General features: G+C 27.7%; 1 protein-coding gene across 3 annotated transcripts in view; it reads right to left on the reverse strand.

Moving 5' to 3' along the window:
* The window catches only part of LOC142332635 (uncharacterized), a 166949-nt gene that overhangs the window by 23132 nt on the left and 117746 nt on the right, over positions 1-26071 (reverse strand). For 2 of the 3 annotated variants that reach the window (XM_075379331.1, XM_075379268.1), the window contains exons 11-13: positions 16516-16653; positions 7373-7548; positions 4655-4793 (exon numbers count right to left, since the gene is read on the reverse strand). In XM_075379331.1, coding sequence (XP_075235446.1) covers positions 4655-4793; positions 7373-7548; positions 16516-16653 — 453 coding nt within the window. The remainder of the gene's footprint in view (positions 1-4654; positions 4794-7372; positions 7549-16515; positions 16654-26071) is intronic. The other variant, XM_075379401.1, reaches the window with a different exon arrangement.

Here is a 26071-nt window from a genome sequence, read left to right on the forward strand (position 1 = left end):
AAAATCTAATAATGTGTTAAACAAAGATGGTACACCAATATATAATACGAAAGGTAAAGTCGATAGATGGGTGGAATATATTGAAGAGTTATACGGAGGAAATGAATTAGAAAATGGTGTTATAGAGGAAGAAGAGGAAGTTGAGGAGGATGAAATGAGAGAAACAATACTGAGATCTGAATTTAAGAGAGCATTAAAAGATTTAAATGGCAGAAAGGCTCCTGGAATAGACGGAATACCTGTAGAATTACTGCGCAGTGCAGGTGAGGAAGCGATTGATAGATTATACAAACTGGTGTGTAATACTTATGAAAAAGGGGAATTTCCGTCAGACTTCAAAAAAAGTGTTATAGTTATGTACCAAAGAAAGCAGGGGCAGATAAATGTGAAGAATATAGAACAATTAGTTTAACTAGTCATGCATCAAAAATCTTAACTAGAATTTTATACAGAAGAATTGAGAGGAGAGTGGAAGAAGTGTTAGGAGAAGACCAATTTGGTTTCAGGAAAAGTATAGGGACCAAGGGAAGCAATTTTAGGCCTCAGATTAATAGTAGAAGGAAGATTAAAGAAAAACAAACCAACATACTTGGCGTTTATAGACCTAGAAAAGGCTTTCGATAACGTAGACTGGAATAAAATGTTCAGCATTTTAAAAAAATTAGGGTTCAAATACAGAGCAAGAAGAACAATTGCTAACATGTACAGGAACCAAACAGCAACGATAAAAATTGAAGAACATAAGAAAGAAGCCCTAATAAGAAAGAGAGTCCGACAAGGATGTTCCCTTTCCCCGTTACTTTTTAATCTTTACATAGAACTAGCAGTTAATGATGTTAAAGAACAATTTAGATTCGGAGTAACAGTACAAGTTGAAAATATAAAGATGCTACGATTTGCTGATGATATAGTAATTCTAGCAGAGAGTAAAAAGGATTTAGAAGAAACAATGAATGGCATGGATGAAGTCCTACGCAAGATCTACCGCATGAAAATAAACAAGAACAAAACCAAAGTAATGAAATCTAGTAGAAATAACAAAGATGGACCACTGAATGTGAAAATAGGAGGAGAAAAGATTATGGAGGTAGAAGAATTTTGTTATTTGGGAAGTAAAATTACTAAAGATGGACGAAGCAGGAGCGATATAAAATGCCGAATAGCACAAGCTAAACGAGCCTTCAGTAAGAAATATAATTTGTTTACATCAAAAATTAATTTAAATGTCAGGAAAAGATTTTTGAAAGTGTATGTTTGGAGTGTTGCTTTATATGGAAGTGAAACTTGGACAATCGGAGTATCTGAGAAGAAAAGATTAGAAGCTTTTGAAATGTGGTGCTATAGGAGAATGTTAAAAATCAGATGGGTGGATAAAGTGACAAATGAAGAGGTATTGTGGCAAATAGATGAAGAAAGAAGCATTTGGAAAAATATAGTTAAAAGAAGAGACAGACTTATAGGCCACACACTAAGGCATCCTGGAATAGTCGCTTTAATATTGGAAGGACAGGTAGAAGGGAAAAATTGTGTAGGCAGGCCACGTTTGGAGTATGTAAAACAAATTGTTGGGGATGTAGGATGTAGAGGGTATACTGAAATGAAACGACTAGCACTAGATAGGGAATCTTGGAGAGCTGCATCAAATCAGTCAAATGAATGAAGACAAAAAAAAAAAAAAAATCAAAACAAAAAAAAAATATCATATGAAAGTAAAGAAGTTAGAAAATACAAGTATCATTAGTAACATCAGTTTAAACAATAATAAAACAAATAAATTTACATTATAAGATGGGATAAAATAAGTTTTTTTTTTGTTTTTAATTTAAATAATTATCAATACGCAAATTTTTGAAAGAAAAAATCATTTGACTAATAAAATTACATTTAACAATAAAAGAATACGTAAAATAATTAATAATAACTTTAATTTATATATTTATAATAAAGTAGGTGTTTATAATGCAGTATTATAAAAGAAGAATGTAAACTTGTAAAAAATTCTACATAGGAACGGCAAACACAAATTTAAGAAAAAATCACTTTCAGGAATGTTTATATGCATATAAATACAATAAACAAAAATTTAATTATGCTGATCACATTAGGGAAAATAAACACATGCTTTCAAGTACTGAAAATGTGTCAATGTTAGAAAACAATATTACAAAAAATTTTAATTTTTTATTCTTGAGAAAATACAGATAATAAAAAATACCAATGAAAGTATTAATAAGATGTAAAATTTGAACATGATTGACTAGGAAATATCATCATATATCATTTAAATTATTCAAATCTATGTTTAGAAGTATGCATATGTACAAATTATGGTACCAAATTATAGTTTCAATATTTCTATCAACTGATTAGGAATAGCAGCAAAATGGTTTATTTTATACCAATGACTAGGATGGCAGACTTAACACTTTTATAGTTTTAATATTTTTAATTAAATTTTATAAAAAAAAGATGAAGCAGAACTCTATCAGAAAGGATTGAACATAGATAAAAAACAAAAGCAGTTAGTGAAATAAATTAATTTAAAAAATAATTTTATTTTGCTGCAAGGATTCAAATTGCTTAATAATCAACATAATTATTATTTTACGACAGTAACAGATAACTATGGACTCATTATTCAAGGATAAAGAGTAAATAGATACTAATGTAGATTAATGTCGCTATAAACTAACCAAAAGTATTAATTTTAAATAAATCTTAATTGGTAGATTATTTATGAAAAACAGGAAATTCCATCAGACTTCAAAAAAGTGTTATAGTCATGATACCAAAGAAAGCATGAGCAGATAAATGTGAAGAATACAGAACAATTAGTTTAACTAGTCATGCATCAAAAATCTTAACTAGAATTCTATACAGAAGAACTGAGAGGAGAGTGGAAGAAATGTTAGGAGAAGACCAATTTGGTTTCAGGAAAAAGTATAGGGGCAAAAGAAGTAATTTAAGATTAAAGAAAAACAAACCAACATACTTGGCATTTATAGACCTAGAAAAGGCATTAGATAATGTAGTTTGGAATAAAATGTTCAGCATTTTAAAAAAATGGGGGTTCAAATACAGAGCAAGAAGAACAATTGCTAACATGTACAGGAACCAAACACCAACGATAAAAATTGAAGAACATAAGAAAGAAGCCCTAATAAGAAAGGGAGTCCGACAAGGATGTTCCCTTTCCCCGTTACTTTTTAATCTTTACATAGAACTAGCAGTTAATGATGTTAAAGAACAATTTAGATTCGGAGTAACAGTACAAGTTGAAAATATAAAGATGCTACGATTTGCTGATGATATAGTAATTCTAGCAGAGAGTAAAAAGGATTTAGAAGAAACAATGAATGGCATGGATGAAGTCCTACGCAAGATCTACCGCATGAAAATAAACAAGAACAAAACCAAAGTAATGAAATCTAGTAGAAATAACAAAGATGGACCACTGAATGTGATAATAGGAGGAGAAAAGATTATGGAGGTAGAAGAATTTTGTTATTTGGGAAGTAGAATTACTAAAGATGGACAAAGCAGGAGTGATATAAAATGCTGAATAGCACAGGCGAAACGAGCCTTCAGTCAGAAATATAACTTGTTTACATCAAAAATTAATTTAAATGTCAGGAAAAGATTTTTGAAAGTATATGATGTTTGGAGTTTCGCTTTATATGGTAGTGAAACTTGGACGATCAGAGTATCTGGGAAGAAAAGATTAGAAGCTTTTGAAATGTGGTGCTATAGGAGAATGTTAAAATTCAGATGGGTGGATAAAGTGACAAATGAAGAGGTGCTGCGGCAAACAGATGAAGAAAGAAGCATTTGGAAAAATATAGCTAAAAAAAGAGACAGACTTATACGCCACATATTAAGGCATCCTGGAATAGTCGCTTTAATATTGGAGGGACAGGTAGAAGGAAAAAATTGTGTAGGCAGCCAATGTTTGGAATAAGTAAACCAAATTGTTAGGGATGTAGGATGTAGGGGGTATACTGGAATGAAACAACTAGCACTAGATAGGGAATCTTGGAGAGCTGCATCAAACCAGTCAAATGACTGAAGACAAAAAAGAAATTGGTAGATTATATATATATATAGTTATCATAAAAGAATGGTACTCTTGAAATATGATAGATTTTTCTTGTGAGAGTACATTAAAAACACAATTTTTTTGTTTTTCTTGTGGGGGTACAATCTTTCCAAGTAAACAATGTTTACTTGGAAAAATTACATGACCTGAATCAATGAAAGAGCTATGGATGCAACTACAACCAAAACAGAAGATTAGAACATTCGAAGGAGCAAATGATATTCAAATTTCAAAATTCTATTTGATCATAGAACGTCAATATGAAATTCACTGATTATGTAACAATTCATCATCTTGTTCTGGATGTTCTGTAATACTTTTTTTAAGAGGCCAGTCAATAAAAGCAGACCCCTGTAATGCATATTTTCTTGCTTTTTTATATTATAGTTATAATATATTTATTTTCATCGGTCATTTCTGATACTTACCAGACCCTAATTCTTCTAGTGATGTATAAAAACATGAAAAATTAAACTAATTGTAAACAACAATGTATATCGTATTTGATATTTATATATAAAGAAAAGAATTACAGAAAATAACTGTTGATATACTTACTACTAGCTTTTAAAGCTTTACTGAAGAGTTGGAATGGTATTAATGGTTGTTTCAGTTCTCTAAAGAAAAGTTTAAGGGCACCAGTTAGTACATGAACATCCTCTTCTTGATCCAAAATTGATAATTTATTCTGGTCAACCTGCAGCAAAATATCACATTTATTTCTAGATAAAATTATAAAAAGTAAATTCCTAATTACCAATGTTTTACTTCACTGGCAAACTCTGAGTTAACTTATGATTATTTGTCTTCTTAGTAGTTCTAAACAAACTGTTTTTTTATATATACATATATATAAACACACACACACACATCCTTAGCTCTTCAGAATGTTATATTTTATATGTGGTTACAGATAACCTTTCAGTAATGCTATTTAATACGTATGCTATTTCTGACAAATGAAGTAATGTAAGAGGCATATTTCAAAAGTAAGGGCTGGTAGTTCATTAAAAATAGCAAAATAAACAATAAAAAATGTTTGACCTCTTATACGTATATTTGTATACATCTTTTTGGTTTTTCTACAGCCATCATTGTTTATCTAAGTATTTCTGGTATTTAGGAAGAAACCCTTTTTTTAACACCATGAACATAAAAATCTGCTACTTGAGATTTCAGCCAGTTCAACAGGGTTATTTTCAGCTCATAACTGTGTTTCTTTCAGAGGTAGTACTCTACTAACCTGGCAAGTGATCTAAAAATCAGGGTCTGGTAAAAGGTAATTAATCAGACAAGCGTAATTTTTAAAGCAATAGACAGAAGTATAAATGTTTCCACATCGATGTTTCAACTCTTTGCTAGAACTTTAGCAAATAAAAATAAGATATTTTTTTCTTGTTAAATGTACAATTTACCATAGGATTCTATATTTTTTATTTTATATATCTAGTCATTACTATAAAGATAGCTCTTTTTTCTTTTTTTCTTTAGGCGAAAAATAATTTTGCATTATCATCGCCTGGAGTAAACATACACCAAAAAACGGAAACTAAAATTAGACAACGCAAACGTAAAACTCATAAAATTTAACTAAACATAAATAACATATAACAAGATCCAAAAGGAGTGTGAAGAGCCAATTCTTGGATAAGAGAAAGATTAAAGAACATAAAAATCAAGATAGTTCTTTGTATTCTTACTATACAGTAAAAATTCCCATATAATTCTACTACCTACCTTAAGCCTTGCCTTTCATTGTTATTTTTGTATTACTTTCTCCTCCTGTAAAACCATTATACTTAGCTCCCATAATTCTTTTTTCATATTCTTTCTAAGTCTCTGAAAACAATATCAGTCACAAATCGTAGCTTTTACTCTGATATAATGTATTTTAACCCCTTATATTGCCCTCTTATGTGCAAGTCAAAATGACTGATCAAAATTATATCTTGGATGTACAAAGTCAAGTAGGAAACAAATTTCTACTCCTAATTAGAATAGTTATTTTATATAAAAGGATAATATTTCTGCCCTTTTATATCTGTATTTTACCCTTGCTTTCTTCAGTATATTAAATTTCACATTTAGTATTATGAAGTGTCTACTACACTTTCAAAGAAAGTGTATGTTACCTATGTATTTAAGTATTTACAATTCATTTCAATAATAGCACTCAAATTGGTACTCAAATCTAAAATTGTTTCCTGGGTTCACACATTTTTTCTGAAAACTGAATTCATCTTATTTTAATGAATTTATCTTACTTTTTATTCTAAGCATAACTTTAGTAACACATTTTTATTCAAGACAGAGTAAACTAAATTGTACAACATTCTTTACAATTCACAGTATTACCTTATCATGTATTAGTATGACTAATACAATACATAATAATATAACACCTCATAAAATCATATGGTAGTATACCCATAGATAAATATCTCTAATCATTTCAAACAGCATATCTTTTATTCCATCCCCACAAGCTAAGTCAAGTGAGCTAAAATGGAATTAATTCTACGTGGTTTTCTGTTTTTTTTTTTTTTTTAGTCTTCTCAGCATAATTTAAAATTAAGATCTTAAAATTTAAAATCTTTAAACGTAAAAAGAATATAAAAGGTAAGAGTACTTTTATCTGCTGTTTAAAAACAAATTTTTCAGTATACAACAAACAATTTAAATTTTATAAATTAAATGGACTTTTCAAAGCGAGCCCAAAATCAGTTGTTTTCTGAAAAGTATAAAACATCAAGATAATTGTGTTCCAAATTTTACTACAGAATATATTTTATTATTTAAAAATCAGGTAAAAAAAATAACTGGACTTTGTAATGAAGAATTCACAAAAAGTTAAATTTAAAGAATCACCAGTGCTGCTATAAACAATGCCTTCTATTTCTATCTTCATTATTTTTTTATTGCTCTACAAAGGTGGAATAGTATTGAAATACAATAGCTATTTTATATTTCTTTCAATAAATAGAAATAAATTAATTTTTTTTTGCAACAGTATAAAAAAAAACTTTGTTGACAACTATGTTGACTGAGACAAGAGAAAAATCACGCAACAGACACGTAACAGCATTGATTCAACACCAAAGTGTGTAACTGCCATTTGTTCACTTAATGTGTTAACAGAAAGATTAAACCAACTACTACCAGTAAAGCTATTTTTATAAAATCAAATAAATCATAAAAATCAAATCACAATAATCAATTTTATTTTACAATTTATTCATGTTAGAAATAATTTAAAAAAACATAATAATTACATACATGTAATCTGATCTTCTGCACTTGTGAAAGATTGCCTGAAGCTCTATACAAACCATCAGTCTTCATGTTCTCTTCAGTTCTTTCAATGCATTCTATACAATGTTGGACAAAAACAGGCACTCGTGGGTGTTCCTTTCCACATACTTGCTCTAAATAGCAGCCAAATGCTGGTTCATCTGTAATTAAAAGCAAGTAACAGTGAATAATAAATTATTATAAGATATTATTATTACCCTGTCAACACAATAAGAAAAAAACCAACTGAAACTATTGCAATATATCACGAATATAAGCAAAAACATTACACACACAATAAACAAGAGAAAAACTATATCACCACTGAAGAAAATTAATAGGCATTATACAAAAACTCACTTCAATAACTGCAAACATACCCTAGAAATAAAAAATAATAATAATAGATTTTATTTAAATAGAATTCATAATTCTTATGAATCAAGTAACAATGACATAGTTAAAAAAAAAAAAATTAATCTATTACCTAATATTAATAAAATATAATTGTGAACGTAGAATTAATTCAAAGAAGTATTATCATGGATCATTAAAAAGAATTTCTGTATTGATACAACTAACTGAAAATGTCTTATGAAAAACTATTTGAAGTAACTATTTTTGTTACTGTGTAAAATTGTTTTTTTTTGTAGTTATCTATGCAGATCCAATTTTGGACTTACCAAATCTAGCCGGGAACAATTTATTATAAATTTCACTAAATATTATCAGAATATAACTCTAAATGTATTTTACTGTCAATATCTGAAAACAAAAAATGTTAAAATTGTGAATACATATATAAGATAAATCAACAGAACAAAATCTTTAAGAGTTCACAAAGGAGGGTATGCTGAAACCTGCTTAGAGAGGTTATGCTAAGGAATTTATTCTACAATATGCAGTTTAGCTTTTCTATTAACATAACCACAAAATATCTTTACAGGTAAAACAAATCATAATGCAACAAAAAAAATTTAATTAACTTATTTAGAAATAACAAACCAATTACAGTTTCATAACAACAGATGACTGGAATTTGAACAAACCCAGTCATCTACCAAAAAATTCATAAAAGATTGTCATAAACGTGTCAATCTTCAATGCAAAAACCCAGATACAGTTCTGGTTAACAACAATATATAGATAAAATTGATTAACATTCTGCAAATGGAAAAAAAACATGTTTCTTTTGTTAAAAATTCATTTTATGTATTTTTATGACAATAAAATTCATCAACAGCAAAATTTTCCCTTCCCATATTAATTTTTTGTTTGTTTTACAAAGTATTTAGAAAATATCTTGCTAGTGAATGTAAATTTCAATTACTTTTACTTGCTCATCACAGAATATAAAACTGGATCGTTAATGTTTATATAAAAAATAAATGTAATAGAAAGATTAATATATAAAAAAAACTGAAGAGACAAAAATAAAAAATTAAATTCTATTTATCATGTAATAATCATGCGGATGATTACTCAGTTAATGTGTGGCTAGCAGTATACTCAAATGATAAATAAATAATGAGAAATATGAAATCTAATCATTAGTAAAATAGATATATTGTATATACTTCTAATAAACTACACATCTGACAAAATTGTCAATAAACTATTTATGAAATTATTACTCATAACATTTCTCTACTGAGAGCTGAATATTAAGGAAAAGCATGCAATATATTACAGAGATAAAGTTTCATGTATGACTCGCACAGAATTTTAATTTTTAGCCTTCCTAACGTGTGCTTCACAAATTATAAATATTATCATATAAAACATAAAAGTGCGCATCTGAATAAAAACATATCAGTTATGTTTAATTTAAAACTACTGGTTAAAAAACAACAAAGTAATCTGTTAACTAAAAAGTTTCCTCAAAAAATTATAATTTATTATTAATGTTAATAAATATAATACAAAAAGTTAAAAGAAGTAGCATGAAAGTCCAGTAGCTATTCTGATTTATGCTCCCAGAACATTATAATACTTAACCTAAGCTCATAACATTAAAGTTAACACATCTACAAATTAGTGACCTCAGGAAATGTTTATAATAGATTCTACTCTAAAACTGTGCTAGGGTTTTAGAGATATTTCCAGATCAATTTTTTTTTTACTTATTGTCACAGCATTTGTTTTTCAAGATATATCAGAAGCAACAAGATAAATACTGAGACTTGAACACACTAGCAGTTTAATTTTACAATAAATTGAATTTATTTTCATAATTCTCTGAGTTTAAAACTGAATATTGAAGCATTCAGAGCAAATGTTTAATAGAGGAAAAAATTTAGATTTTTACAAAGTGAATAATCTGTTATAACAAAGGGATTGATAAAATTATCTAAAGGTATATGGAGCTAAAGTCTGAGCATTATATTATTTCTATATACCCAAAGGAAATCAGAAATAATTTTGTCACGAGGCAGAATGACAATAATTATATAAAAATAAGGCAACCAATCATTTAATTCATATTCAATCTAAATAATGAGTGTTCAAAATGATAATCATATCAATTTGGAAAAAAAAAATTGCAAAAACAACAAAATACAAGAAAATTTACTTATATTTTTCTTTAAATCCTATCTCATTCTAAATATTATTTAAAACCTTTAACATATGCATTTCATAATGATAAGAACATTTTTAAAAACCAAAGTAATAAAAGATTATCTTTTAAAATTGCCATAATTTTTACATAATAATTGATAAGATTGTGAAAATAAATCTCAAGTGCATATGTGTTTAAATATCTTACAAATTTCTGTCATGAAAGTTTTTAAGAAATCTTAATGATAAAAATAAATTCTCCTCCACATAAAAAATTGAATACTTCAAAGCAATAACAATCATATGTTTTATAAAATTAAACATCACTAACAGTAAAAATTACAATTTTATAATAATTGAGAAGCTAACACTTCTAAGCTCACGTAGTTGCCTAACTGGTATGCAATGATCAGAGAGCTTTATCTGTATAATTAATCCAGAGTTGAGTTCCAGTAAGGGTGAGCATTTATTACTTATTCATTCCAAAATAAAAGAGCTTAGCTTGTGAAGAAATATATAAATATATATTATAATTAAAAATAATCCAATTGCTGCCTGTTTAATAAAGCAATAAGAATAACCAAGAAACAATTTTTGTTGAATAAAATAATAATCTTACTATACTGCTGTTATGTACTGAATGTAATGGCTTAGAGAATATGTTTGTATGAGAGCTTTTACACAATCTGTTAAGATAATCCCAATATCTCAAAAATTACTTGGCTACTTATAATTATATCCATTTTTATAACTAGTTGATAAGGTCTGTCTAGTAGATCAGCTAGCCTTTGGTCAGTTACCAATAAGTTTCAGGCATTTCTAACCTATCATTTCAAAATCTATGCAGAATCACATCCAAGGTGGTAATAATAAAATAAAATTGTATTTCAATATACAAAAAAATACAATGAAATTGTAAACCGTACAGTAAGAGTATCGCAGATATCATTTCTTCCGCTGAAAAAACAAACATTTCTGTAATGTAAATAAAACTGTTTTTAATTTAGAATTTTGTTTAAAAAAATACATGTTAAATATATGTAATAGGCAATAGATATAAAATAATAAATAATAAACAATGTTTAAGCATTCCATATAATAAGCAAAAAATAGAAAAATTTGTTACAAAACTCTTACCAGCCCGATTTCATTTATTAAACAACAAATAATCATAAGATATATTATTTCTGAAAATGTGATATGGATTACATGTAAATGAAATCGAATCGGTAAGAGTTTTGGATTTATTATTGAAATTTATTGCCTTTCTAGAACAAACAAAAATATTTTTTTTGAATTTCACGAAAAATTTTTTTTGTTGGTAGTCAAATCACTCTCTTTGTGACCATTTTTTCTTTTTTAATAAAACTAGTATAATGACTTTCATAAATCGAAGATCCGTGATGTAATTTTGCACTTATTACTTTGTAAGTGTACCCTCGATTTTTATTGTATCCAGGAACAAACTTTTTATATTGTTACTAACTGACCTACTGACCTGGCAATACTTTGCTATTGCTAGATTTGAGTGTGTGTGTATATACATATATCTTTATATATAAAAATGTTAAGTTCGTTTGTGTACGCTTCAAAAACTCAAAATATTCTGCAGATTGAGCTCAAATTTTAGCACGATATATAACCCGCATCAAGATTGTTCTTATCTATTTTTCACATCAGTCGCATACCTGCGACCGCGAGAAACAGTTTTTTAACGGTCAGCTGTGTACCAGTGACCGCGCCATCTGCCGGAAGCAAGGGGAACATTCGCCATACTAGCTAACAACAACCACAGTCACATGTGAAACAATACCTGTTCCCAATTACATTGTTTATTAACAAAAAAAAAAAAAAACGTATCCACTTACATCTGATTCAGATTATTATACAATCTGAATTAAATATTCACTTTAATCGAGGTACTTTTGTGTGATCGTGTCGTGATTGAGCTGCGCCTTTCACAAAGTTCTGAATTTATAAGAAAACGACCAACAGTGGGATATATGTATTGATGACGTATGCAACACTGCACATCCAAACCAAATTCGCGCATTATTCGCAATTATATTGACCGCTTGCTTCCCTTCATCTCTCACAGAGTTATGGGAAAGATATCGATCGCATATGGCTGAGGATATTTTGCATAGAGTACGCCTAGAAAATACCAATATGACCATGGAATTTACAGAAGGCATTTACAACGAAGCATTGATAAATATTGAAGACAAGTGCTTAGCTATTGCAAATAAAGTTCTTAGTCAATTGGGAATGCCAGCACCCACCCGAGCTGCGATTGCTTCATTTGATGTGGATTTACGCCGTGAACAGAGTAACAACATTGGTGATCTTCATTCATATGTCCAATCAAACATTCCCAAATTAACGCGTGAACAGAAAGGCATTTATGATTGCATAATGCAAATGATAAATGACAGAGGGGGGTTCTTGGATGCGCCAGGAGGAACTGGGAAAACATTCCTCATTAGATTGATTCTAGCAACGGTTCGATCAAAAAATGACAATTATCCTGTTGCAGAATATTAATCAGCCAAAACTCTGCAATGGCACGCGACTTGCAGTTAAGAAATTGATGAATAATGTAGTGGAAGCAACGATTTTAACGGTGCCTTTCAAAGGTGAAGATGTCCTCATTCCTCGAATACCCATAATTCCGACCGATACACCATTTTAATTTAAAAGATTGCAATTCCCAATTTGATTGGCATTTGCAATCACAATCAATAAAGTTCAAGGTCAATCTTTAGAATTGTATGGTTTAGATTTAGATGTGGATTGCTTCTCACATGGGCAACTGTATGTTGCGTGTTCCCGAGTCGGCAAACCAGATAGCCTTTATATCTACGCAGACAGTGGAAAAACAAAAAATATTGTATATCCACAAGTATTGCAAAATTAAACTTCTATGAAACGTATGCTTTGTTTTGTTTCTCATTTCTCATCCATGCAACCACAATGTGCCACAGCGAAGCGTGGCGGGTAAAGCTAGTATATATATATATATATATATATATATAGATTAAATGAACACAAATGAAAGTTTCCCTTCTTAGAAAAATTATTTCTTTTCACATAACTAATTTATATTCTGAATATATGCCAATTTAGACCATACATAAATTTGTTTGATATATCTTGAACCCAGCACCACCTAGAGGGTACAAACTAATTCAGAAACCTTTGCGTGCATGCGCACAACAACTCACAAAAGTTTCATCGCAATCAGATGAGTGGTATAGGAACGCACATGGAAGGGAACAAAACAAACATTAATTTTTATATAAGATTAAAAGAACTTTTTTTAATTTCTCCATCAATTAATTCAAATAGCTATAATTGTAGAATTTATTTCTGTTTTATTTATTCCTTTTTTTAATAAAATGAGTATAGTATAATCTCTTGTAAAGTGATGGAATTAAAAAAAATGTTGTGTAGTTTAAATATTACAGTCCAGTCAAATTAGAAAACATTTTCATATTTAGAAGAAAAATTACTTTTTACCCAGAAAACCCTATACTTCCCAAATATCTTAAAAGTCCCAAACAATCTGATGGGAACTTTATCTGCATTATAAAAAAATTAAGCCCAAAATTCTATATATACATAAACAAATTTTTTGAAATCACTGGCACTTAAAACAAAATATTTTAGTAGAAAATAAAAATCATATATATATATATATATATAAACTGATCATGTTTTTGAGATACAGCAACTGATTCATTGGTGCTGATATAACATGTGGCTATTTCCAAAAAAAAAGTTAAAACTAAGGAATGATTACTGAAAGAAATCCCTTTTAGTAGACATAAATACTGTCTAATTGCATCAATTAGGCAAACAAAAACTTACAAAGCTACAACATTTGAATTTTACAAAGCATGAAAAACTGCAGTTGAGAATTCTGAAAGATGTATCCTTCATTTCATTTTTAGCAAAACAAGACTTCCTGAGTTATATATTACAGAAAATAAAAAAAAGTCCCCACATCAAATTTCAATATAAACTACTTTTTTAGAATTCTGATCGAATAAAAACTGCTTAAATAATCCCTGCTATGAAAAAAGTCAATTCACATCAATGGGACCAAAGTTAAAGGGAAGATATCAGACCTATAAAAATTATACCACACTAATTGGAAATAAAAATAACCTGGCTCCAGAAATAACTTTATGAAGAAAAAATAAAATGGAATATGGAATAAAAATGATGATTATTGTAGATTTTAAAATAAATTAAAAAATGTTTATAAGTATAGTGATTAAAAACCCACTAAGTAAATGAAACTATCTGTATCAAAGCAATTAAACTAGTTTGGTATGAATATAACATCAATAACTGAAATAAGTAAATAAAAAATGCATAGAAAATTTATTTTCATCAACTATCATCTGAAACATTCCACCCTTTGAAAATCTACTACATGATTTTCATAGTCAATGCCTTTTCTATTTTGCTACTGGGTATCAGAGCAAAATCATTATTACTAAGTCATTCCTTATATTATTTTCATACAGCTTGTTAATAATTACCTAACCTAACCTAACTATACATACTGAATAGTTTAGTCCAGATAAATTTGCATGAATTTTAAAGGCATTGCAATCTCTTCTTTTTTAATCATGTTAACTTGCTCTGACATACAGTTTTTATTAAAAAAAAAAACATTTTTAATCAAAAATGTTGTGAGACAGCGTGCTTGTTCTTTCTATTATAATAAAACTTCTAAAATTTTTGCTTTCTATAATAATAAAAATTCTAACATTTTTGTTAAGTAATGCAATAAATTCACTAATCTGAAAAAGAAGTAATGCACTACATTAGTCCTCAAAAATAAAGAGAATGAAAAATTATTATTATTTCAATATTTAAAAGTATATTCTGCATCTAAATAGTACATAAGTACAGCTAACTGTACTTATGTACTATTTAGTTGCCAAACAAAAAATGAAAAATTTTAATTAATTTAAAAATTATTAAATTTTTTATCAAAATGTACTGCATAAATTAAATGTATCAAAATGTTTTGCATACATGACATGTTATGTAAATGTATGTACATGTTTGTTTTACATACATGATGTAATACTGATGTACATTTGTACATCAGTATTTTGTTTTATTATTTATTTTGAGAACCACACCAATTTCTAATGTTAATGAAATTCTAAACTCTTATTTTTGTTGCACACGTGACATGGATTTTGTTTTAGTAATGCTTTTCCGATTCAATTTTACTATATATTGTTACCGATTCAATATATATATTGTTACCTTACTCACGCCTGGTATAAAAAAAGTTCAGTCACAGAATGTAATATCAGTACATTTATAGTATAACCTATTAGAATAAACTTTTTAACTAAATATTAATTATGAGATCTTTCTGTAACATAAAATTCAATTAAAATATTATTTTATTGTTATTTAAGCTTCACAATCACATTTAACAATCAGAAATAGCCTCGTTTGAGCACAGGCTAAGGCTTTAATCTTATGCATAAAGAATCTATATAACATTTATGATTACTCTATACAGCATAAGTAACAAATGTTAATATTTCATCTTGTATTACCAACTTGTAAAACTATTAAGAATGAGTGTATTATAAAACACCAATAAATTGACCAAACAAAAGTGGTAATCAAAATACGCAATTAATTAGCACAGTACCATTTATTTCTGAACAGTTTTCAAATTATTAAACTATCTATGTTTTAAAGAAATCTTTTTTTGGGTAATTGTCATTTTCTGGGAGGTAGGTCAGCAGGTTTGAGAGGACATCACTATTCAAGTTCATGTAAGTTTAGTAAAACCAAATCTGAAAATAACTGATGCAGAATCAAGAATCTGATAACAATTCTGCTGACTGTATCCTCTACTTTTTTACTTACAAATAAATATAAATTTGTTAAAAGATTCTACATTGATAACCTGACTCACAATGCTCCATGTGGATAGAAGTTTTTATTTAAAAACAACAATAAAGAAGAAAATCTTAATATTATAGTACATCTTTACCCCTTCATTTTTCTGATAACCACCTATGATTTTTTTTCTTTGTAAGTCACTAAATCATTAAAAGTGGATATCCATTAACAATAAAGAAATTCACATCGTACTTACTGAAGGGCATCACTGAAAGAATGTCCCCAGTGATGCTTTCATCAGTAAAAATGTAAATAGATTCACTGTAACAGTTAATAAAGGGGGACTTTAAAGACTATAAAAGAAATAAAAAGTAATAAAATCTGAAGGGAGCTGTACTTATTTGTTCCTTAAACAAAAAATAATATAACATCATCTTGTACTACACAGAAAAATATTTTTGCAACAATCTGTGCATAGCATTATTACAAAAACAACAGTTCACAACATAGAATGTTTTTAAATAAAATAAAGTAAAACATGATGAAAAAAATTAAATACACTAAAAGTAGTTTACTGTGATGTTATTATGAAAAGATCAATATTTAGAGCAAGCAAAAACAAAACAAAAAATTAGTCCATGCAAGCAACACATACAATCAGTTTTGTTATTTGTATATACCTTTCCAAATACCCTTCTTGACTAGTGCCTCCATGGTTGGTCTTCGATGAAAGAACCTCTTTAACCTTGCTTTTATTTTTGTTTGCCTTTCTGCAGAATTTTCTGATAATTCTTCAATGCTTCCCTCTTTGTTTTTCACTACAAATAAAATAATAATCACCATGAGGCCTAATCAAGACAAAGTGTGCCGACTATTATGAGTATGAGGTATTAGGTGTAATAATTTGGCAATGAATTAGAAAAGCTTTGTATAGGTATGGCATAAAATAAGAAACAATTTTATAAGAAAAAAGTGTTCTAATTTTTGACTATCATATTAATTAACCAAATCTAAAAATTTTAAAACTTACACAATTTTCAATTTATTTATTTTTTGTTTGTTTAATTTCCTTTTTAATGTAAAATCAAAAATTGGATAATTCAATTCTCTTTTTAAGTTAAATGAAAGTTGTTTTTGAATTTTTCTTGCATTTTAAAATTATAATTGAATTCCTATCACACAACTACTTTAATGAAATAAAGATCTCTAGAAAATGATACTCCTATACAAATAATCTTATAAGTAAACCAATACTAAAGAGAATGCATGTTCATAACTGAATTTTTGAAAACAAGCAAAGAATGTAAATGCACTTTTTTAGAATTTTTCTTCATTTCCTCTAAAGAAAACCTAGAAGGGCAAGAGCCAGAATCAAGTAAGCATAACAACAACTCAAACTGATGAAATAATAAATACATTATAAGTGAATAACAAAATATAGTTGACAGGTGAAGAAAAAAAAATTGCAAGCATTAGAAGACTTGTAAAACTTAAACAAAAAAGACACTAAAATGTATAAAATAAAAAAAGTCAACTACAATAAAACTAAGATAACACAAAATTGATATCTTACTTATCTATTATACTAAGCAGTCTTATACAATAGAAGATGTTGGACTAACTTTAATGTATTTAAAAAAGATTTACAGAAGAATACAATAAATAAATAAAAACAGTAGGAAATGTATTGAGCACATAACTGGACTGAATAAGAAATCAGTTATAAAATTGAAAAAAGTTTACAAAGAGGGCCGACAACAATCACTATTGTAAGCATCTTCTACACACTTTTCTTTTATTTATAAGATTATTACACCAGAAAACTTTAAATAAATAAATTTAAATATAAAATTTTATCATTTTAATGTAATCAACTATTTTAAAACAAAAATATATTTTTCAACTACTAATTGTACTTCAGCAAAATAAAATCAAAATTTACTTTATGCCACACTAATAAGAAATATTACCATATTATTGTGTTAAGTAATAGTGAAATCAATAAAAAGAAAAAAATTAATTAGAATTGAAGAGTAATTATGTATTAAGATTAAAATATGAACTTATCTGTGCTAATTCAGATAAGGAAATAAGAGATGTTCTTTTCAAAAATAATCAGTTAACATCAAGTCTACTCAAGTAATTTCATTTAGAAAGAACTACAAATATGTAAGGTCTGAGAAAATATTTAAAAGCATTTTATTCTTATAATCATCTTTTTTTAACCAGAAACTGGTACATTGAATTACAGTTATGTACAACTAAAAATATTGTCGAAAAAAATACCATTAAAATGTACCAATTAAATCAGCATATCTTGAATAATATTTATTATTATACCAAATGAATTTATTAGAGAGAGGTAGCACAAACAAAATTTATGTATATTTATTATTATTATTATTATTATTATTATTACAAAATTATGTTTATATACCAACTCAGTGATTTCTAAAAGTTATAAATAACCCAAATTTGCAACATTAAAAAGAACAAACTCAAGTTCTTGACTTACCTCAACAGAAAAAAATAAGGTAATTTATAAAGTTAATGTAATAAAAAATTGATTGGGTAAAACTTGCAATAACTTTAATAACAAATTTTTTTTTCCTTTTTGATAAAAATTCATCTGAAAATAATTTTAAAGACGAAAACAATAAGAGGTAATCCACAAAACAAAATTGGGAAAGCACCAAACTAGTTAATTATTACCATATCTGTAATACATTATATTTACACACAATTGTAACTAATCACACCATTATATAGATACATGCAAACTATAATGACATTCATTAATAGGTGACAGTAAAAGGCATTCATTATTAAAAATAAAATTATTATGTGATGCATTTATTAGATAAACTCACCAAACAGCAAACCTAAACACACTCACGCGTGCAGACGTATACATGAGTAAATAAATACAACTTCATGCAACAACTATCTAAAATAAATTATTCATTTATCTAAAGCTTAAATCAACACATGAAAACTTTCTTCCAATGTTTAGCCAAGAGTAATTCATTCAGAGAATAAGGATAATTTAAATATATGTATTTATTTTTATCTCTTTAAAATGCATATAAATATATATATATATATATATGTTTTTATTAATATTCTCATATGATTGCAATTTCAGTTCAGAAAATTCAAAGCTAAAATAATTGTTTATATTAACGGCAACAAAACGAGCTGATATACAGCTCTTTAAAAACACTGCAATCCTAATTATGTTTTGTTTTTACTTTATTTTTCATGAACTCAAATTTTCTTCCTCATGGTATTTTTGACAGGGAAATGTCCTACCACCCTTCTGGTATAAAATTAAGGAGATTATTGTTTTACAATATTGTCATTTTTTAATCTTCTATGATTATTACAGCAATCTTTTTTTTACAATCTTTTCAAGACTTTACCATTTACTTGAATAAATTGATTGTTATTATGTATCACAATAAAATAATGAAGTTATAACAATAAAATAAATCTTCCTGTAAATTTCAGTCAGACAATTTTTGACTGAAATATAAACTTAATAATAAATCTTTTCCAAATCTTTCATGTTAAGTGTAACGTAACATGATTCCCAACTTACTATACTAATTATAGTACATGAAGTCTGGCAAAAAAATATCTGAAAAATTCCATACAACTTTCATAATATTTAACAAAAAATTTACCCAATCACTAAGGTACAAATTTTTGTTATATTCTAGTAGGATTACATGTAATGACTCTTCTTGATAACTTTTCATTTCCACAGAAAACAAACTTTTAGCTAGATTCAACGCTTAGAATATAAACTGTTATGTAATTCAGCACAAGTCAAAAGAAAACGTTCTCACTTCATAGTTTAATGATGCCTTCATATAGAGATATCAAGCGATGAAACAAAAATATACGACACAGATTGTTTCACCAAGAAACGGAAAGAATTTCAAGACGAGTTCTACCAGTGAAAATAATGAAACAAATTTATATGAACATGGGTCCAGAAATGCTTGAACAGTGAGTTACAGCTGGTGAAAGATTTCGCCATGATTTCTGGGCAAAGAATGAAATAAAGCCATACTGAAATTCCAGGAACCCAAATTAAGGGGTTAACTTGATGGATTCTTATGTTTTTTGACCTGAAAAAATGAATAAAACAGATTTCAGAACTGTATCCGCAGTGGTTTTTCAGAAAACTGAGATAAACACAAAAAATTGTTGTGAAAACCCTGCTTCTTATGTTTCATATACAATAACTTTGTTACATGGGTAATAAATAAGTAAAAATTTTAAACAATACTTGGAAAATTCTGAACAAAATGATGTAAACTCAACTACAAAACAAAAACAAGTTGCAAAAAATTAATTTTATTAACATCAAAATATCCGCAACGTGGCTGGAAAAATACATTAATTTTTAGATTAAAAGAATAATACTTTTAATATCCGAGAATATCTAGAAATAAGATCATTCAACAAAAATAAAATATTAAAAACACATTAAGGGCTTACTATTACAACAACTATTCAAAATTTCCTCCTTCACTTTTAACCAGTACTCTGCTCGTTTTAAAATTCCTTGGGTGGCTTTTTTCACCGTATTTGGATTATTTCGTAGAATTTCAAATACACTGAAAATTCTTGCCATTAGTTCTTCTTTTGTAGACCTTTTCAGCATATACTATCGATTTCATATATAGCCACACATAACAGTCCACTGATTCAGAACAGGTTATCTAGGAGGCCAATTAACTGGTCCTTCTCATCCAATCCAGTTGTTCGTAAATGTTATATTCAAATTTTTAACGTTCTACAAAAATGTACAGGAGCCCCATCTTGTTGCAAAATCATTTCTTGTCTCGTTATTACTGGAATGTCCTCTAAAAGCTATGGCAGGTTATTTTCTAAAAAAATATATTCTTGTTTCCCGTAAGGCGACCTTCGAAAATAAATTGTCCAATCATTTACTTATCAATAATGCCACACCAACTATTAAAAGAAAAAACCTGTGTTGAAAACTGCTTTCTACTGTAGCACTTGGATTTGCAAAATCCCAGTGATGTTTATTTCAGAAGTTATTAACTCCATCTCTTCTAAATGTTGCCTCATCAGCAAATAAAATAGAACTTACTTATGACGGTTTTCTTGAAGCTGATGACGGCAGTAAATTTTGAAACTTCAGTTGGTGGTACAGGTACAGAATTTCTTTGTTTAGAATTTGCCATATTGTACTGTGCAGCAAACTAATGTGATTTGAAATTCATCTAGTACTAAGCCCCGGGCTACAATGAACTTGCTGTATTATGTTCTTGTAAGCGATAAGACGTTCTTGTCTTTCATCAGAATAAGAATGTATAGGAAAAGAACCGCTTGTGTGTAAACAATGGAAAACTGCAGCGAAGGTTTCGTGATTTGGAATCCTATTAGAAAATTTTTCTTGATATTGCAATTTTTGATGTCAACGAGTTGCCACTGTAATAACCTTAAATAAAAATTATGTCAGCATTTTCCTCATCTGAAAACCGAAATGACATTTTAAGAATGCGGAACACAAACAATTCAACTGCACACACATTGCATAATTGACTACAACTTCTAAAAGTGTACAACAATATTCACATTCTGTAGATAAATTGTGATTATTGATCAGCTGTTAATACTGCCAACTTATGAAATAAAATAAAAACATTTATTTTAGCATTAATATTTTTTCTTTTCTACATTTGTGGAAAAAAACACATGTATGTTACTTCTCTTCTGCTAATTTTATTTTGTTTAAATGATTTTATTTCTAGATATTCTTGGATGTTAAAAGTTTACGCTTTTAATTTAAAAATTAATGCATTTTCTCAGCCATGTTTTGGATATTTAGGTATTAATAAAATTACTTTTTTCAATTTGTTTTTTAGTTGAGTTTATTTACATCATATTGTTCAGAATTAAATTATCTACAAGTTTTGTTTAAAAATGTTATTTATTTATTACCCATGTAACAAAGTTACTGTACGTCAAACATAAAAAAATTGGTGGTTTTCACCACAATTTTTTGTGTCCATCCCACTTTTCACAAAAAAAACACTGTAGATACAGTTCTGAAACAGATTTTATTCAATTTTTTAGGTCAAAAAACGTAAGAATCCATCAAGCTTACCCCTTAATTTGGGTTCCTAGAATTTCAGTATGGCTTTATTTCACTCTTTGCCCAGGAATCATGGCAAATATTTCACGAGCCCTAACTCACTGATAAAGTGTTTCTGAAACCATGTTTATATAAACTTTTTCCATTATTTTCACTGGTAGAACTCATCCTGAAATTCTTTTTGTTTCTTGGTAAAACATCCAATATATATATATATATATATATATATATATATATATATATATATAGAAAATTGCTCATTCATAAATCATAATTTACCTTGTAAATGCTAATTTCAGATATTATAATTGTACCGATTGCATCTTTTGAAAACAGTTCAAATATACAATGAATAAATAGAAAAGACAATTTAAATCTAAAAAACGTTTTTCTTTACACAAAAAACTTCTGCATTTAGAAAGTGATTTTATTTTTATTCTTGAAAATGCAATTAATACAAGTATACATACAAGCCTAAGTAAAATAATTAATTTAATTTATATATTGTAGAAAATATTAAATGACATCTACATTAATAAATATTAAATAACCCACTGATGGAGAAAAATCAAATTTTATTGTTAAAAGGAAATTTGTAACAAATAAATGGTAACAAATAATTATAATTTATTTATAAAAAAAGTAAATAAAGCCTCCTAATTACAACAAAAAATTAAAGTAAAGACTGAAAAAACCCTTCTTATAATTACACTTAGAAACTCACACTGATATAAAATAATAAATATTATAAGGGAATATTCTTTAAGAAAAGAAAAAAAAATTAATTTAGGAAATCAGTATGAAACCTATGATGAATACCAACCAAAATTTCATCAATTTTCTCAAAAGTGCATAAACAGTTTTAAAAAGAATACCATTAAACAAATTTTTGTTTTTTAATGAAAAACTGTTCTAGTATTAACAACTACAGTAACATTATCTGACATTTAAATATTAAGAATTAGATTCAACATTAATAACAAAAATAATAGTATTTTAAATGTACTACATATTTCAGTATGTATCTGAATTTTATAACATGGTATGTAGTGTGAAACCACAATTAGTTAACATCAACAGGAAATCAGAATGATTCAACTTATGTGATAATTTGAATAAAGTACTCAAAACCATTTTTACAAATTGTTTTCACATAATTACCATCATTATTTTCTGGAGGGTTAACCCAGTAAACAAAAGAATTTCTGTTCAACATAGCATTGGTACGAATTATGGAATAAAATAAGGTATTAATACTAAAAAACACTACCACAAAAATAATTTTCTTAATCAAAACATGTAATAAATAACTTATCACCGGACACAAGTATAGAGATATGAACAACTAAAAACAAACGTGAATATCCTACAATTACAAAACATTATGTACAAGATAAAATACAGTTTACAGTAAGTGTATTAACTACTGCAAATAAGACACCATGGTGTTATCAGAATGAACAAGTGATAACATATTTATAACATATCTTTTTAAATATAAAAAATAAATACCACCAGTACATAGTGTGTAATTTATCACAAATAAACATGAAAATAAATGCTTTGTAGAATAAATAGATAATGTGATAATAATAATTGTAGTTTAAATTAAGATTATATCAATAGGTATAGATTATTTTTATGATGCTCTCACAACATAATTTATATTCCAAAATTGAAAGAATATACAAATTAGATATTTGTAATTCTTCTTTAATAAGTGAAAACTTATAAAATGAAAATGGCACAAATGGGAAAAAATTGTTATAAAATAACTGCACTAAAACTTTTTGTAGGCTTCAATTAATGCCTAGAAACACTAAATTAAATAATAAATTAAAGTTGAGTATATAACTACTTTAATAAACTGTAACATTACATTATAACTATACAACTAGTTTAATATACAAAATGATGAACTACAGATTGGCTGAAAAATAACTCCCTATTTTAAAATTGATATTTTTTCTATTTATTTTAGAAAAACAGACCTTAATTTGTTCCTTATAAATTGGGGATTGAATAGCAGTCACCAGTAAATTATGGCAGAGCAATGATTGATATTTCATAAGTGACCTCCTCTGGATTTCCTATAAGAATATCATCAGTCAGAGGTAAAATTTCAGCAACAGTTATAGAGAAAGAAATCTGCTATGTTGGCTCTAACACACTTAAGAACTGCCATGCAAAACTCATGATTTCAAGATCTGTGGAAGGTAGTAACTGTCACTCAACATTAAGGATGACAGGAAATGTGCAAATAGTGTAGATAAGCTCAACTAAAGTCCTCTCAAATCAGTACACAAGGCTACTCATGAGAGTTATACAATCCTAGCAGTTCTGAAGAAGGGCTTAAAAATTTACCCTTAGAAAATGTATTAAGTTTTCATGGAGAATGTGATAATTTGATGGCATATGGTAAGATTATATTGGATTGGCATACTGACTAGCCCTGATTGTTTGACATCATCTGGAATGATGAAGAATGGTTTCATCATGCAGAATGGTTTGTGAACCACCATAATTATTATTACTAGACTCAAGAAGTTCCTACATTTACTGCATTTAAGATGCATAATAACTCTATGAGGGCTGTTCTGAAAGTTCTCAGGGTCCAATCAATGGCAATCTTTCAGGATGATCAGCCTGGAACATAAGGTTGACTGCCTAATTGTCAACATACAGTTTACAAGGTGATTTTTTTAAAAAAAAGCACCATAACTTTTACACTTAAGGTACAGAAAAAAGGTTAAGTAAATACTAAACACAAAACAGAATCTTAAATGTACTATATGAAGAAACAGTAATTGCTAACTGATTTCTTACAAGAATAAAATACGCACATGTGCCACTTAATTTAATGAGATTCATTCTGTGATTTAACATGGCCCTTAAATTATACTATTATTAAAATTATGAACTCTATGAATAGACTAACTGTCTGTGGATAAAATTAAAACTCTGATTTCTATAACCTAATGGTTTCATAAAACCAGATGTAGTCAGTGAAATGAGGAGAAATGGCTATTTAAGGTAGTTCATGGTTGGAAGTCAGAATTTCTAAGATATACACTGCCAGATATTTTATCATTTTTATTCTACACCACCAAATATAAATTTATAGCAATTCAAAAGAGAACATTATTTTCAGAACAATCACTACCAACTCTCTTTATTGTCTGATAGTTTCAGAACTTGGAACATCTCAAAGAGTAGTAATCTAGAAAATGAAGGGTGTATGAAGTAAGGTAAAATATGAATGACTAATTTTGGGTGTTCAACAAACATATTCTTGAAAATAGTCAAAGTTAAGAACACTGAGCCCAGTTCACTGAAAGCTGTTGAGTTTGCTGAGACATTCACCAAAAATATGAAAGCTATTTCTTCTATTAACAATGATGTAGGATATTCAGTCACAAATTATCAAGTTTTTAAAAAAATTATCCTAATAAAAAGTGAAATGTATAAGCTAAATGCATTTATTAGAATAAATGAATTAGAGTTAAATGTAACAGCAATATGATACCTAGTATTAAGTGCCGATTACAAAAATCACTACTCCAATATTTGACTGATTTGTTTCTCAAAAAAATTAAATGTAAAATTTATTTTTTTAATTGAAATATTGTTCTACTTAAGTGTAATTCCACTTAGCAGAAGGATTTCATTAAAAAATTAATTACAGTAATTAAGAGATAACTTAACATGTTTAAAAAGCACGGACAATTATTCTCAGATCTGAGACAGATTTGTAATAAAAACAGTAATGCCTTCTTGTATGTATTTAATCATTAATAAAAAATGTAATATACATATAATTAAAGTTACTATTTTTTATCAGAATAAAATAACTACATTCATTTGTCATACAGAATTTAATTGTAATGACATTTTGCCTATTTTTCGAGCCCAAAAACATCTTAAGAAATATAAGCAATTACATTTTTTCTTTGTAATTTTTTTTTCTCTAATTTTAAACTGAATGCATTCCTTAAAATGAGAATATTTTTTGCAGGAAATTTATGGAAAACTTGTATCAAAAGCCAATCAAATAATTTACAACTTAAGGTTTGCATGTTTATGCAGTATAAAAATAAACA

Source organism: Lycorma delicatula, chromosome 1, assembly GCF_047948215.1.
Source record: "Lycorma delicatula isolate Av1 chromosome 1, ASM4794821v1, whole genome shotgun sequence".
Lineage (NCBI taxonomy): Eukaryota > Metazoa > Arthropoda > Insecta > Hemiptera > Fulgoridae > Lycorma > Lycorma delicatula.